General features: G+C 40.5%; 2 protein-coding genes and 1 pseudogene across 2 annotated transcripts; 2 read left to right on the forward strand and 1 right to left on the reverse strand.

The window, feature by feature from the left end:
• Positions 1-3176: 3176 nt before the first annotated feature.
• LOC146487610 (uncharacterized) lies at positions 3177-5722 on the reverse strand (annotated as a pseudogene).
• A 5232-nt stretch (positions 5723-10954) lies between these two features.
• On the forward strand, positions 10955-11440 carry LOC146487611 (TNF receptor-associated factor 3-like). The gene has a single exon (XM_085129205.1). The coding sequence runs from the start codon at positions 10955-10957 to the stop codon at positions 11438-11440; it is 486 nt and encodes a 161-aa protein (XP_084985331.1).
• An 822-nt stretch (positions 11441-12262) lies between these two features.
• On the forward strand, positions 12263-13405 carry LOC146487612 (uncharacterized). Its single transcript, XM_085128683.1, has 2 exons — positions 12263-12428; positions 13019-13405. The coding sequence occupies exons 1-2, from the start codon at positions 12324-12326 to the stop codon at positions 13250-13252; spliced, it is 339 nt and encodes a 112-aa protein (XP_084984809.1). The 5' UTR covers positions 12263-12323; the 3' UTR covers positions 13253-13405.
• The last annotated feature ends 2706 nt before the right edge of the window (positions 13406-16111 follow it).

Here is a 16111-nt window from a genome sequence, read left to right on the forward strand (position 1 = left end):
AACTCAAGCACCTGAGACCAAAATGAAAACTGGGGCTGGGTGGAAGCCATTTTTGTGCACCATGCATCAAATTCCAAGGGTTCTTCGGATACTAGCAAGATACTTTTGTAGTCCTCATATGCCAACTGCTGTAAAACATACAAAGATGCGGCTGTAATTTCATGTGCTCGTCTTGTTCTAGCAAGGTGACTTACTTTCAAAAATGATTCAGCTGTACCAGGGGTTGCTATATCTGCATTTACTAGTGCACTCACCCATCCACTTCCATCCAGCAGGTCACCTAAGATCTTAAAGCCGCTCATCTCTATATGTAGCCCGCCAAACATGACAACATATCGGTCTTCTCCATGTGTTTCAGGCATGTTCCACTGTAACAGTTTAGCAAGGGCAAACAATGGTTGGTCCATGGCAATGACTGGCGTCTGACCTGGATTTAAATGTTGAACTACATCATTAACCACATTCATACCATGTCGAACCATTGCAGCAGAATGCGCGTTTTCCAAAAACAGTGGTAAAAGTGCCACTATATCAACCTGCTGCACTGGTGAGGATTGAAGTGAGGCATGGAATGCAGCCCAAGAAAGGAACTCTTCATTTTCCAACTTTTCTTTACCGTAGAGAGACTTAACTTGGTTAAGCCAGTCAAGCTCTTTGGAAAGCGATGATACATTTTCATTTGCTGGTGGTAAAACCGGTCCAATCATTTTGGGAATGACTGGATTATTAGTGTTGAGTGCGACAGGTGGCACATTCTTGTAAGCGTTTGGTAGCTCTTTAATATGTCTCTGGTGAGAAAAGCTTCCGTCTATTACATTTCTACTTCGCTCATTTCCAAAGTTACCATTAGTAGGGTGCTGCACCAAGGATATCGCTGTGCCATGAAAGGAGTCTTTTGCCGTAGTTGCGCTAGGGTTGTGGTCAATGTTATCTAAAGCGCCAGTTGTAAAGAGGTTGTCGCGTAACTTTGGAGGACAAACCACGCCATCTTGTTCAAAACGACTGCAGACACTGTTTGCGGCATCCGTTGAGATTGACATTACACGATCATACGAAATGGATAGCCCCGCCTTGCACATTGTATCTATCAAGCCCTTGTTCCTAGTCTCAGCATGAATTTTTAGGCCAACATATAAAGGGAGAGGCGTCTCACGTTCCCTGTTGTGACGAATCACTGGCTTCAATTGGTCTTCGTTTCTCGTACTACGCTTCTTTACACAGTTGAAGCTTATCAGCTGAGAGATAGAGAGACTAGCAGTGGTTGTTGACTGATCATCAAAATAATCTTCTTTCTTACAACACGGCCCATCAATGATCATGCCAACAAGTGCTCTTAAAGAAACAGGCACACTTTTGGCCTGACAATCACTGGGAAAAGTACCATCAAATAATTGGCTGTGATGAGAAAAAATGTCCCTCCTTATTATCTGTGCTGCTCGAGCAAGAAGAAGGGCCTCTGTATCGTTGTCTCGCTCACACGCCTTCATAATTACATCTCCCATGTGTTGGTCAAATGCTAATATAATGTCTCGTCCCTGTTTGTAAGACATTAGGTCTGGTATCTCTGACTCTAGCTTCTCCCTGAGTCGAGTGGTATGCACCCGGGCTGCTTGATGGACTCCTAGGTCTTCTAATATGCTAGAGTACATTTTACTAAGGTCAGCTAGAGTAAAAACTGGGACTGTCTCGTCACATTCTCTAAAGCCCTCCATGTAGGAAACAAGTTGCGCAAAAGCAATGGCATTCAGGCGGCCAACTGACTCATCCTCAGCATTTTCTTTGCTATACTTCTGCCTTGCTCGATTGTAGAATGCAACCAGGCATTTGGTATGATAGGCTGCATCTATGGCCACCATGTCACCACTGGCTAACTTAGATAGTAACTTCCTGTCGTGAAGCTCAGTGGCATACTTTCTTACCTTGTTATCGATTTCTATAGTCGAAGCTCTGTGTAGATCACCATCAGCTTCATCACAAAACAGGCACTGCTCAACATTTTTATCAACGTTCTCTCCAACTGAACGTCTTGTTTTTACGGGACTTGGTTTGCTTGAGTCATCTTTATTGTCCCTTTTTCGTTTGGCAATTCTTTTGATTTCAGTGCTGTTTACTTTATTTCTACATGACTTGTGCCAGCAAGCGTTATTAGCTCTTAGAGTTAATTCGATGCCAACCCCACTATCAAGTTCACTTATATCAAAACCAAAAGGATTCTCATTTAGCTCTTGTAATCGGGCAAGGTCAAGGGCAACAGTCTTGTAACCTGCTCCAAAATCATTTCGTTTTGAATTTGCTGGACAGACGAGAGGTTCACTTGTTGTCATTCTGCAGAGGACACACGACTCCCAACATATTTCTCTTGGAGGCTTTGTATTTCCGGGGGACCAGGACCCTTCACAGGGGTTAATGACTGTGACAACTTTTGCCATGAAGATGACTTAATTTGACCTAAAATAATGTTACGGTGAATTAAGACTAAAAAATGTTCACCTGGAGATATTGAATCTTTTCATAATCCAAAACATACCTCTTGATCGTAACTAGATGGTTTCTGCAAGTAAAAACTTATTCCATATCTAGAATGTCTGTATAATAGCTGACTTCTGATGTTTATGCACGGGCGCCGCCATTACAGTCTGCTGAATTTGGTTCCAGACCTCCAGCTCTATATTTAGGACTTAGTCTTTCTCAAAAAAGCAAACCGGTTAGGATTAAGGTCTGTACTGAAGAAATTACTAGCAACAGGAATGAGTTCTCACCAATGTCAGTTTCTTATGATTTTTTGAAGGACTGTCCTGAAGTACTTTAATGTGCCAATGAAAATTTACTTGAAACCAGAAAAGTACTATGCCAGTTGGAAAGAAAAATACTACACTTTTGTTAGTTGACATAGCACTCAGCGGTTGCTTGGTTAAATATAACTTTTCTGAACACTTCTAAGATTAACAAAGGATCCTGTGTGGTGCTCAGAGTAAATTGAGACAATAATCTGCATAAAAAAAAAAAGGAGAAAAAATGCTGACTCAGCAATTTTAATAAACTCCAATTTGCTCATCTTAGAGGACTTTTCATGAATGCCTCTATATCTATTATTGCTAAGACCCCAAAGGTCTGCAGATGTGCCAAGTTTCATGCTTTTATCATAAAACGCACAATTGTTTCACTTAACATCCTGACTAATACACACATTGCTCAAACCGCTTTACTCCGAATAGGATTGCCAGCATTTCCTTTTCTATCTGCGCATAGTTAGCCTCTGTATCAGTCAAAGACCGTGAAGCATAGGCCACAGGTTGGCCTCCCTGCATAAGACAGGCACCCAGTCCTCTTTCAGATGCATCACACTGTAGCTCTACATCAGCAGTTGGATCAAAGAAATTAAGTACAGGAGCGGCAGTAAGTATTTCCTTGAGCTGTTCGAAGCTGCGTCCCTGCACTTGCTCATCCCAATGGAACTGGTTCGTTTCTTTCAGGAGATCTCTCATTGGGGCAGTTGCCTCAGATAAGTTAGGCATGAATTTCTGCAAGTAGTTAACCATGCCCAGAAGTCTCTTGACATCTTGCTTGCTGGTCGGAGTTGGCATCTCCCTGATACCTTGCACCTTGTCTGGGTCTGGTTTTAGTCCATCTTCACATATCACATGTCCCATGAACTTCACTTCTGGAAGGCGGAGCTTTAGCTTTTCTTTGTTCAGCTTAATGCCTTTAGTGCGACAATGCTCGAACAGTGCTCTCTGCTTTATATCATGGTCAGACAGTGCTTCGGCTGGCGTTTGTCCTGCACCAAAGATGAGAATATCATCGAATATGGGCTTCACTCCGTCTAGACCTTCTAGTGCATGCTCCAGTCTTCTCTGGAATTCCAAATGGCATGCGGGTTCATCGGTATTGTCCCCGCGGGGTACCGAACGTAGTCAACAGGCTGCTCTCCTCATCAAGCTTAACATGCCAGAAACTGTTCTTAGCATCCACTACGCTGAAAACTTTGGTATTTCTCAGCTGCGGAAGAAGATCATCAATTACTGGCAAAGGGTAGTAGTTCCTTCTGAGCGCTTGATTTAGGGATTTTGGGTCGATACACAGCCTCATCTTCCTGTTGGCTTTCTTGACCACCACCATTGATGAAACCCAGTCAGTAGATATATCCACTGGTTCTAGGATCCCTTTTGTAACTAGACGCTCTAGTTCCTGTCTTAGTGGTTCCTGTACTGCAAAGGGGACCTTCCTCACTGGGAGAACCACAGGCGGTACAGACTTGTCAATCTCAAGGTGGAGCTTGTCCGGTAACTTTCCTTCTCCCGAGAACACATCTTCAAACTCGCTCACTACATCAGGCTGTGCGGGAATTGCATCAGAAACAGACATTATATTGTCAGTGTTCACAGTGATGAGACCAAACTGCTGAATTGACTGGGCACCTAGGAGCGCTGTGTGCCCATTAGGGACGATGGTGTATTCCGTGAGGAAACACTGTTCATTCTTGGGGTTAAGAGTTTCTACCTTGATATACCCCAAAGGTTTCAGCTCAGATTTGTTTAACATGACTAGCGTGGTTTGAGTTTTCTGAAGGCGTGTCATGTTAGGGTCATCGTAAACCTTCTGATAGATATCAGCTGGGAGGATATTGACTGTACCACAGTCCAACTGGAACTGCACTGTTTCATCTCTCAAGCACATGTTAGCATAAAGTTTTTTGGGACTGTTCTTGACATGCAGTGTGCCAACAGATTCAATACTGAACAGATAATCATCATCACTATCTGCCCCACCATCTAGAAATTCCTGCTCTATGCTGTGCACTCGATTAGTGTTGTGCTGTTTGCTGGCCTTCAGGCTGCTGCACGCTACTGGAAAGTGATTCATCCCGCCACACTGGCTGCACTTGCGCTGCCATGCTGGGCAGGGTTCCTTTTTTCTAGGGTGGGTTTTGTGACAGAAGTTGCACCTAATCAGCGGTAGTGATTTGTTTTGCATGGGGCGCTGGACTCTGCTGAGTTTTTTGCCCTTGTTTTTATTCGCAAACTTCTTAGACGCGAAATTCTTAGACTTTGGGTTCCCTGTGGTAACTTCTTCTGTCTGAGTCATCTCTGAGTTGTTTTGATGTGGTTTCGCTCGCACGGCAAATATCAATGCACTTGTTTAGCGTTAGTTTGTTCTCAGCAAGTAGTTTTTTCTGAGTTGCGTTATCTCTGACACCTACGACAACTCTGTCTCTGATCATTCGATCTAGCATGCTACCAAAATTGCATGTTTTAGCCAGCGAACGTAAGGTTGTAAGAAATGAATCAAATGACTCACCGACTTCCTGCACTTTCTGATTGAACAAATAAGCTTCATAGATTTCATTTGTCTCACCGATGAAGTAAGCCTCTAGAAGCTCTATTACTTTGTCCACGTTTGTCTTTTCCTCATCATTTGCGAACGGCAAACCATCATTTATCTCCAAGATGTCAGGTCCGATACAGGTCAACAGTGTCGCCGTACGAAGCTCACTTGTTTGGGTTTGAGGGCGCGAGGCGATCTCATAGTTCAGCCACAGACTCTTGAAGCATTTCCAATTGACTGCAAGATTCCCTTTCAACTCTAGTTTGGACGGTAAGGGGATCGTTGACTGAATAAACTGAGGAGCTGCGAGTAATTGTGAAGGTAATGGTTGATGTGCTTGCGGGGCTGGTGGAGCTTGTTGAGAGCCCGGCGGCGATTCTCCTTCTGTGTCGCCCATACGGAATTAAGTCCCTTTTAAACTTCACTAGGTATTCCAGGCGATTGTTCTGAAAGGAGAAATCCACTTCTGACACCATGTAACGTGTTCGTAAGAAGAACAGAGAAACAGATCACAAGCAGCTAAAGAAGAACTTCGTTGTTTAATCCGAGTAAAGTGATACAAGATAAAACCCGAAAGCATGGTTCGTTACCATGGTACAAGGTGACGTCAATATTGACCGGAAGTGATACGTTAGATAGAATATGATCAATATCGTTACAGCCACTGCTGGCAAAGTTCAGGACAGGGAACATGTGTGAAGGTGTGTGCAATCAGTGAATTACAGCTATCAGTTTAATGCAAATTATACATGTCAACAGACAATATAGTTCATTCTTATTAAATGTTGGTATTGGCATGATGAAAATGCCTGATGGAAATATTAATTATCAGCATCAAAAGCAATGGCAACACAAAATTTGTATACCACTTCCAACATTTTTCACCTTCCAAGATCTTGGAAAGTTTTTGAAGTAGAGCAATCATTATGAAACATATTATGAAATAAATTTACTTTAATGACAGATTTCTGTGATATGGATAAAACTGCAACTCTTCAACATGATCACTGACAATTTTGTGGACCCAATTTTAACACTCAAGCCTTCAAAAAAACCTTCTTTGGTCTTAGAGAAGAGGGCACACTCTAACAGCTGCTTGACCATAAAAGTTATCATTTCCTGTACTGTCATTTAGGTTCTGTGCAGTTCTATATAATATAACAATATCATTGATTTCTTTTTATTTGTTAGGTTTCTGTGCACTTCAAATCATAAGCAATTATTTAAGATTTGCCAACAAATCTCAGAAGCATTGGCATCGCACTGTGTAAACCTATGCCATCACTGTTCAGAGCTAAATAGAGACTGCCAGAAGCTTGTCAAGAAGAAGTTGCAGCGACACAGAACACTGTATTTTTACAGATGTTTCTCCAGAGCCAACACTTGAAGATATTATTTAGAGTCACCAAAAAGAATTAATCTACATAATAAACTATTTTATCGTAGTTACTAAAACAAGGAATGACCTAAAATGATCTAAAATGACCTAAAATGATCTAAAATTAATCTAAAATGACCTAAAATGACCTAGAATGATTTTATAGTTTTTAATTTTATAACAAAGACTAGTGAGCTGCACAGCGGAAGACTTCTTGTAGTTGTATACTTTTTGTTTATTTCCGATGCGTTTCGTCTGTATCAGAGACTTCTTCAGGGAAATTCCCGATAATTACTGTATCACAACCGCGGCTTTGATTGATGCAAAGTGTCTAGTTTTTCCCCAGCAACGTGGTTTTGATTGGTGCGAAGTTCCAAGTTTCGCTCAGCAACGTGGTTTTGATTGGTATGAAGTTCCAAGTTTCGCTCAGCAACGCGGTTTTGATTGGTACGAAGCGAAGTTCTATGATTCGCCCAGCAATGCGGTTTTGATTGATGCAGCTATTTTATATGGAACTGACACAGAGTTATCCTTTATTCATGTGCTACCCTTGACTTGTTAACTCTGTGTTATATGCCTTTAATTACATTGTTTACAAAAGCGTTTTATCACTGTTTACACAAGAATTTAGCCTTGTCGTGTGGCTTTTAATGTGCGACCGGAAAACGAACCCGAAAAAAATTGGTCAGTGTCGATATTTTGGGGTCTTTCGGACAGACCAAAAAAAGAGATTCGCAGTAGTGCGGTTTGTTTACGCAACTTTGTCATCGAATCAGCTTATGTGCAACCATCGGCACTTTTCGAGTCTTCTTCGGTCTTTCGGGCACTTCACAGCAGCTTCGATTCCTTGTATCAGCCTTTTTGGTAAGCACTCAGTTCTGTAATTCCGTAATTTTATCTTGGTTTCACTTCATTTAGATCATTTTAGAATATTTTGGATTTATTTTAGATCATTTTAGGTCATTTTAGATCATTTTAGGTCATTCCTTGTTTTAGTAACTACGACTATTTTATAAGATAACTTTCATATAAAATTAAGAACTGTCATCTTCTTGGAGGTCGCTAAATACACTTTTCAAGCAACTAAAAATCTCAAAAGCATGGTCAGTATTCCAGACACAGAGTGTCTTTAAAATGTTGTCCACTGAATACAAGTGATCACAATTAGCCAGGGTTTCTTGAATTGGAGTATTTGAAAAACAAGTAAGGTGGTCAATGTTGGAATAGACACAGTGAAGCTTAAGGTTGGATTGCTGAATTTCCTGTCTGATTTGTTCTTGGCATTTATTAATAAGTGCTTTTAGCTTTTGCCTTTCAGCCTCTGATACATCTCTTTGTAAAAGTTTCGTGGTTAGGCTCTGTGGCCTTTGACAACAGAAAACCCATGCTTCCCTCACCATCTGGGATTCCCTCTCCCCACATTGACAGTCCTGGGCACATCCATAACAGCATAGATGGTTTGGTATGATGCCGTGATTGCTACTGGTATCATCAAACTGTTCCAACATTTCCTTCCTCCTACAGGTATCACACTTTATAAAGTCCAGGGTCTCTGGCTCACAGAGGTGAAGCTGGTGTCCATGAAACAAGAGCAACGCTTCTGAATTCTTGCCATCCCTTCCTCCCCTCCCAAAGGCCTGAAGATATGACTCCATGTTATTTCGGGGACCATAATTTATTACCCAATGAAGCCCTTTGATGTCAACCCCCATACCTAAAGCAGTTGTCGCAATGACAATTCTCAAACTGCCTTCGGGATCTTTCAATGAAGATAACAACAACAACAACAATCTTTATTCATGCCCAGAAATTGTATAGTGTTAACATAAATGCAAGAAAGAAAAATTACTAAGGAAAAGAGCACAGCCACTTAGAAATAGGAAGCTAATCGAGCTAAGAGGTTGTTCCACTGTGGTACATTGCAATGATTTGGTTAATTGATTTCTTTCTTGAACTATTTGGCCAGGAAGATTTATCTCTCAAAGTATGCATTAAAAAATTGAAGATTTCGTCACACCTCTGATAATTTTTTTAAATAAATCAATGTTCTTGGGCAAGTAATTCCACTTGTTTTCACTTCTACGGCCAGCCATGAAAATGTTTTAGGTGTGTCATTTGTCACTTTTTGGACACAAGAGTTTCACACTTTTCCTATTAGGATTTGCCACAATCTCAATTCCATGGTTAAAACTCAGAAGTGTCATGATCTTCTTTCTTGTAACAGCTGTGGCTGTTGCTGACTTTTTAAGCACTAAAAGTGGAACAGCGGGTAAAAGGGATGTGATTTTTCCAATGGGACCACACCACTTTCTAAATCGGGGTTTCTTGTTTGAATTATTTTCACCCATAACAAAGAATAAAGATAATAAAATGTTCATTTGTGACTAGGGAACTTCAATAAAATGTATTCATAGATGAGATGATGTAATGGATACTGGTAACTGTTTGTTGATAGACTCGTTGATATACATTTACCGTAAATACTGTTTCAGAGAAAAGGTAAAATATGTAGTTTGATTTAAAAAAGAGAGATTTAAAATCACACTGTACTTTTTTGGACCAAAACAAAAGAATATAGTTATTGGTGGTGGCAAATAATGAATAACACCCTATTTAACCCAGCCAGATTTTACCCTGGCATGTCACAAGAGCCTGCTTTGAAAGAGTCAGCTCTGAATTTACAATTTTACAAGACCATTAGCCATTTCTATTTTCTCTCAGGACTGTTTAGGCAGGAAGCAAAACACACAAGCTTGCACTAAAATTGCCTCCAGTTTGAGTTGCCCACTGTGTCTCCCTCCTCTTTATAGAAGATGCATGATTCAAACAGGACAGGAAAAAGCAGTGTCCACATAGTAGGCAATGTTTCTGTGGAATTGTGTTTTGCCCAGAAGGAAAAGAGGGACTGATTTTAACCAAGAATTATTGTTACAAACGTGTACTTACCAATCAATTACAGTATGCACCTCATCACATCACATCACCTCATCACAGATTCATCACTCATCACTGTATTCCTCCAGGAAAACATATCCAGGAAAACATATCCCCGAAACTACTGTCACCAGCTAAAGACTCAGGACTCCTATAGACGAAATTGAAATTCCCCTGATCATAAACCCTTCTGACCATCAATAATGTTTAATACGGTCTTTGTCATTGCTTTCTCCAATATATACAGCTGCAAAATCCAGTGACTTCAGCCACTTCACCTGGTCTTCCATTATTGATAAAAGCGGAGAGCCGATCACAACTAAGCGGTTTGGAGGAAAACTGTGGCCCATAGATTTTAGACATTTGCACAAAGGGGCCAAGATCTGAAATGTCAAGCTCTTCCCGAATAGCGTCGGTAACTGAACGAAAACATCTCTTCCGTGAACAACTTTCTCTATCACTAATCTCTGCTCTGCCTTCAAACTTTTCACTTCGGGAAATGATGAGAGATTTCTATTTAAAGCTTCTGGAAGGTCACTTTCGAAACCGGGCTCAGAAATAAATACGATTACTCACTTTAACTTTCTGCGCGAAATCTGTGTGCGTGGCTGTTTGCAGCCGGCCAGCCAGCCGTTCGGCATACTTGTCCAGCCCATGCAGGACAAATTCCCACGTCCGATAAAGGTGTAGCGAACCAGTATTTCTGCTGACACACGAACGAAAATTGCCTAGTTGCACGGACTCAAAAATTATCGTACTCTAGGGTTATGAATTTACCTTTGATTAGTCCACAGTCTGATTTTCTCGGTTGATGCTTTTCAGGTTGGTTTACAAACATGCTAACTTTCGAGATTTCTTCAGTTTCATGGGTCTCTTTTCAGTGGTACTTCTCGATCAAGGGAAACTGTCCTGCACGAGGCGGACAAGTAATGGCGAACAGGCGATCAACAGTTTGCAGGCAAACACCTTCGAATAAGAAGTCACGAAAGTAACACGAAAAAGGCTGGACTCTGATTGGGCACAAAAATATCACAGACAAGGATTTTAACATGTTTTGGAACTGGTCGGTTAAGAGTAGAATCCCAGGGGCTCGCTCTTTCGTTTTTTTAAACTTAGCCGCTTCGACTTCCTTTTGACCCAACTATCTGCCCCTGGGTCTCCGAGGATGGTATATTGTATTTTTTAACCTTTTATATATTTAATCTTTATGGGACTTTTCTGAAAACCACGTTACGTGATAGAAGCTTTCTAATAAAAGATTATTATTAACTAAGAAATAATTAAATACAATACATTTCGTATGATAGTTTCAACACCATGTTAAAGCCAGTCAGTCTAAACTGTGGCCATCAGGGATGTCAGGATTGCATGCAGAAGCTAATTACCACCACATGTATCCGCCCGAAATGCCCAATATGCCGGGTGGAAATCGAAGCTCAAACACTAAGTCTAAACATCGCTCTTGACAATATCACAAGAGAATTGCCCTTGCAGTGCATAACAAATGGCTGTAACTGGAATGTATTATATGGAAATGTGGCTGAGCACTTTGACAATTGCCCGAAACTTCAAATTGAGTGCCCGAATGAAGGCTGGCAACACATGTCAGTCCACGAAGATATGGCAACTCATGCTGCGTTTAACATAAAAAGAAAGCTCCCATGTCCAGACTGCAACAAGTCTGTGACATGGGAATCAATGCCCCACCACCAGTCATCATGGTGTGCAAACGCAGTTGTACAGTGCCCGCTAGGTTGCAGCAAAGCATTACCAAGGTATGTTGATTGTAAGTCAACCGCTTAACATCACAGCACTACCCGGATGCCACAGGCGTTTCTCTCTCGTGCGGCCACGCACAAATAGCTTGAAAATGTAGTTCGTTTAAACTTTTAAAGCGCTGTATTGCCGGCCGTTGTCCATCAAAAAGGTATCCTGGGTACCAGAGAATTTTTTTGCTTCAAATTAAGGACTTTAAGGCGTCTCCAAGTTCGTACTTAAAGACCCCGTAAAATGCTAACTTTACAGGTTCGAACTCTCGGACTTTACAGGGTCTTTAATTGGGGACTTTAGGTAATTGCGCGGTTAATGAGTCTAAATATAAGTGCTCTCAAGCTGCTAAATTTAAGTAATCATATGGGTATAAATACATGGCATTTGGTTTATCATTTCTGCTGAAGATCAAAATAACATAAGCCAGTTTTTATCTAAATCTAAACGCCCATTTTTTTTAGCGCAGTGTGTTGAGCTACTGATAATGATCTGTTCATTCACCTGTTTTGAGAGGACTTTAAAATAATATAAAATGCGTTTCAATATTTAGAGTACAAATATGTTGTTATAGACAGTACCTATATATGAGAAAGTGCACGCTCGGATTGACTTACTACTAACTCTATTTGTAAGCTATTAGATCATGCGTACCATACAAGTGTAAAAGTCGCTCGAAATCAATTGAAAAAATGCTTCGTTTGAATAGAAAGGATTCAGTAGACAACACCATTAATTATGATACAGGAGCTTTCTATACGATAAACGATTTATTTCACTGGAATTGTACATGAACTAATAACCACTTATGTGTGCATAGTTCGAGGAATAATATTTGGTATCATTTATTTTAGGAGCAACATCAATCTCCACTTACACAACTGCCCTGGAAAGCCAGGTACCAGGCTGCAAGCGTATAATGAAGTGCAGAGATATTACGGAGCATCTACTGGAAGCTGCAACGTCTCACTTCAGTGTCCAGACAGGTGAAATACAACAACTGCGCCAGGTGATCCACGGAAAGGTAACCACAAAATGTTGTTTAAATTTTCTACGCCACTTTAAAAAAATAAAATTTTGTTTTACAGTTCCAAGTTTTAATAAGCATAACACTCAGGCCACCCAGGATGGCTTAGATTTTGGCGTCCACCTACTGGTTACCTGGCTCTAAATTTTATATTCATCTTCGCAATTTTTATTCCAAAAAATAATCCCTTTAGAGCAAAAAAAGAAAAAAAGGTTAAATGATGTAACCTAAACCAGTAGCGAGAACATGTTGGACTACATGCTGGAGAGCCCCACCCATCCACTGGTGTCACACTTGCTCATCAAGGTGCAAATGAAGGTCTTCCCTTTTCATTCCTCTTCTAACCTTAGTCCCTTCATAATTGAGATTGCTCCAAGAAGTGTCCACCTCTTGGGCTTGGGCATGGGTGCGGACACCTGTGACTGGGCCGTATATGAACCACCACTCTGTGGATAGCAAACTGTTGATTGGAGTGCAGAATGCAACTCTGATGGATAAGCTTCCTCCCAAAAAACTACATGCCTTCAAAAGGCTAACGTACAATTACTGTAGACAATACATCAATAAACCAATTGTCCTTTTTACAGAAGTGTGATTCCGAAACAATCAAACTCAAAGACGACAGAGTTGCCTCTTTTTGCTGGAAATTCGAAGATTTCCCCGCCAGCATCACAGCACAGGTGGACGCGGGGGAGGAGCCTCTCACAAGTGATGTATTTTCTCATGAAGGGCACAGATGGAAGGGAGTACTCACAAGCGAAAAAAATCTGTTTCTACAGTTACTGGCATCTACACATCCAGTTACTGTGGAAATAAGGTAAGAAACGAAAATAAAAATAGAATAAGGCAACATACTCTGCATTTCAAAAATGAAAATTGTGCATTACTATTTTAACTGATCTACTACAAAGAGGAGAAATGCTCATGAGAACATTTTTTTTTAAAAACGTCTTATTTTTAGCAGAGGCTTGGACGGAAATGAACATGGTAGACTTTTTGGCGATGTAAGCCTGAAAAAGTTCATATAAGGAACGTTTAATGTAACTAATGATAACAACATGATGTATGTGTTATAATGTACATAGAAGTTATTTAGCGGAAAGTTGTATTATCCGGCTAGGCATGTTTAAGAGTCAGGTTTTTATTTTTTTGAGCCTTTCGGCCAGAAAAAATAAAATTGACGAGTGAGAATTCCCGGCCGTATTATATAACTTTCCACTTAATAAAGTGTTTATTATACGACATTGTTCTCTCCTAAAATCTTGGCTTTTGCAGTGTTTTCTGCAGCGTGCGGTCAGGGGGACTAAGACGAGTGTAATGCAGTATCACTGAAATAGAGGAGGGCCCAACGTAAGGTAATTTGAAAAATCGTGTAGAAATGGAGGGAGGACTAGCAGGTATGTTAGTAAGGGTCTCTTGTCTGTTTGACACTGAACATGATGCTACTTTGTTTTTCGACTAAATCAACGACAGACATCCCAACATACGTTTCACTATGGAAAAAGAGATGGATAAAAAAATCCCCTTTCTTACCTTTGGCTATTTTGTTACAGTCAACCTCTCTCTCCTGTTACCAAGGTCTATTGCAAGAAAACTTTCACCGGTCTATTAACTAATTATTTTAGTTTTACCCCATTCTCTTACAAACTTGGCTTAATCAGGACCCTAGTCGACAGAACATACGAGATCAACAACACGTGGGTAGGCTTTCATGAGGATATCAAGAAATTGTTATTAATTTTACGTAAAAACCTTTTCCCCAGTCATATCGTTGAGAGGGTCATCAGGCAGTACATTACTAAAACTCAGACCCTTCCTAACATACCTGCTAGTCCTCCCTCCATTTCTACACGATTTTTCAAATTACCTTATGTTGGGCCCTTCTCTATCTCAGCACAAGCTACTTAAACGCAAGCTACTTAAACGTTATTGTAATGATCTTGATGCTAAGCTAGCCTTTTCTTTCTTCAAGATCAGTAATATGTTTAGTGTAAAGGACCCTGTCCCTGTTGAACTTCGTTTGAATGTTGTTTATAAGTTTACCTGTGCAAGCTGTAATTCTTGCTATGTCGGCGAAACCAGCCGACACCTCTCTACACGCAATCGCGAACACGTAAACAGGGACAGGACCTCACATATCTATCAACACTTCAACAATCCGAGGCTTGCCGCAATTCCTGCTCTGCTGAATGTTTCAAAGTTATAGACCATGCGACCATAAAATTCCAGGTCAAGATAAAAGAAGCGTTACACATCTCCTAAGAGCAACCTTCTTTAAACAAGCAACTATACCACGTATCTCACATTCGTTTCCATGTAGTACATCGGGTTGGGAAAAAGCTGGAGAGTAGAAGCAGGCCTATAATCGCACGATTTGTAAGCTGCAAGGACAGAGATTTAGTTTTTTCAAAGAGAGGTAAGATGAAGCGTTCTACCAGCTTACGCCTACATAACAGAGGATTACGCTCGAGCAATCCAGGTCAAAAGAAAAGCATTAATAAAAGCAACGGTGAGAGCAAGGGAAGAACAAGGAATCGAAAATGCAACTGTTAAAGGCCGATATATTTTCATAAATAACCAAAGATATGACCACAAATCTGTCCCTTATTATCTGAAATAACGTTCTTTGGACTGTATAAACCTCCATGAACCTCGAATCATAATTCATTAAAAAATAAAGCAAATTCATGGGCAAGAGAATCACCTTTCAGGCGTAGATAAGATTTTTGTACACTTAGAAGCCTGTTGGGACAATAGTCTAACAAAAGACATCTTAACACCTGCTTATGTTCTGTTTATGTTTTTAGGTACTGCAATGTTTTTGTACTGTGTTTATATTATGGAAACTCTTCAACTAGATAGTTCTTTCAACTTTGTAAAGTTGCTTATTTTATTCAACGTGATCCTTGTTTTTTTGCTCCTCCTGCAGATTGTTTTCCCAATATTTACATGTCTGCTCCTATGCAATTAATTCTTGCTGCGCCTTTCTCACCGCATATTTGCTGACGGTTAAAACACAATGGTTTTCTTCTCCTACTTGAGACTAACTTTACAAATGGATCTTAAAATATGCTCTCTTAACGTGAGAGGCTTGGGAGACAGGAACAAAAAGGCGTGAAATTTTCAATTGGCTTAAAAGTAAGAAATATTCGATTTATCTGTTGCAAGAAGTTCATTGTGTTCAAACCACAATTAATTCCTGGGCAGCGGAGTGGGGATATAAGGCAATTTTTAGTTGTTGCTCAAGTACGAAAACAGGAGTGGCCATTCTCTTTAATTATAACTTTAGCTTTCAGATTCACCGTCTTTTCGCTGACCCCAAAGGAAGATTCATTGTCTGTGACCTTAAGATCGGAGAAAAAGTCATAACTCTAGCTTCCATCTATTCACCAAAGAAAGATGACCCCGGCTTCTTCTGAGATTTCTTCGGCCATCTTTCGGACTTCCAGTCTGAAGAGCTAATAATTGGCGGTGATTTCAACCTGGTACTTAACCTTGATAAGGACAAGAAGGGCAGCCTGGCCAAAACACATGGTAAGTCAGTTCAAATTATCCATGAGCATTCTGCTAACTTTGATTCAATAGATCCATGGAGGATCTTGCATCCTGACACCCAAAGATAAACTTGGCGGCGGAAGAGACCAGAAGTACAATGTAGATTAGATTTCTTCCTTATCAGT

This window comes from Pavona decussata, unplaced genomic scaffold (genome assembly GCF_977016875.1).
Source record: "Pavona decussata unplaced genomic scaffold, jaPavDecu1.1 SCAFFOLD_14, whole genome shotgun sequence".
In the NCBI taxonomy this organism is placed as follows: domain Eukaryota; kingdom Metazoa; phylum Cnidaria; class Anthozoa; order Scleractinia; family Agariciidae; genus Pavona; species Pavona decussata.

Coding starts and splice junctions, on each gene's coding strand:
- LOC146487612 (XM_085128683.1), top strand. CDS start 12,324: ATGAAGTGCAGAGATATTACGGAGCATCTACTGGAAGCTGCAACGTCT. Junction 12,429..13,018: donor GCCAGGTGATCCACGGAAAG/GTAACCACAAAA, acceptor TCCTTTTTACAG/AAGTGTGATTCCGAAACAAT.
- LOC146487611 (XM_085129205.1), top strand. CDS start 10,955: ATGTTAAAGCCAGTCAGTCTAAACTGTGGCCATCAGGGATGTCAGGAT.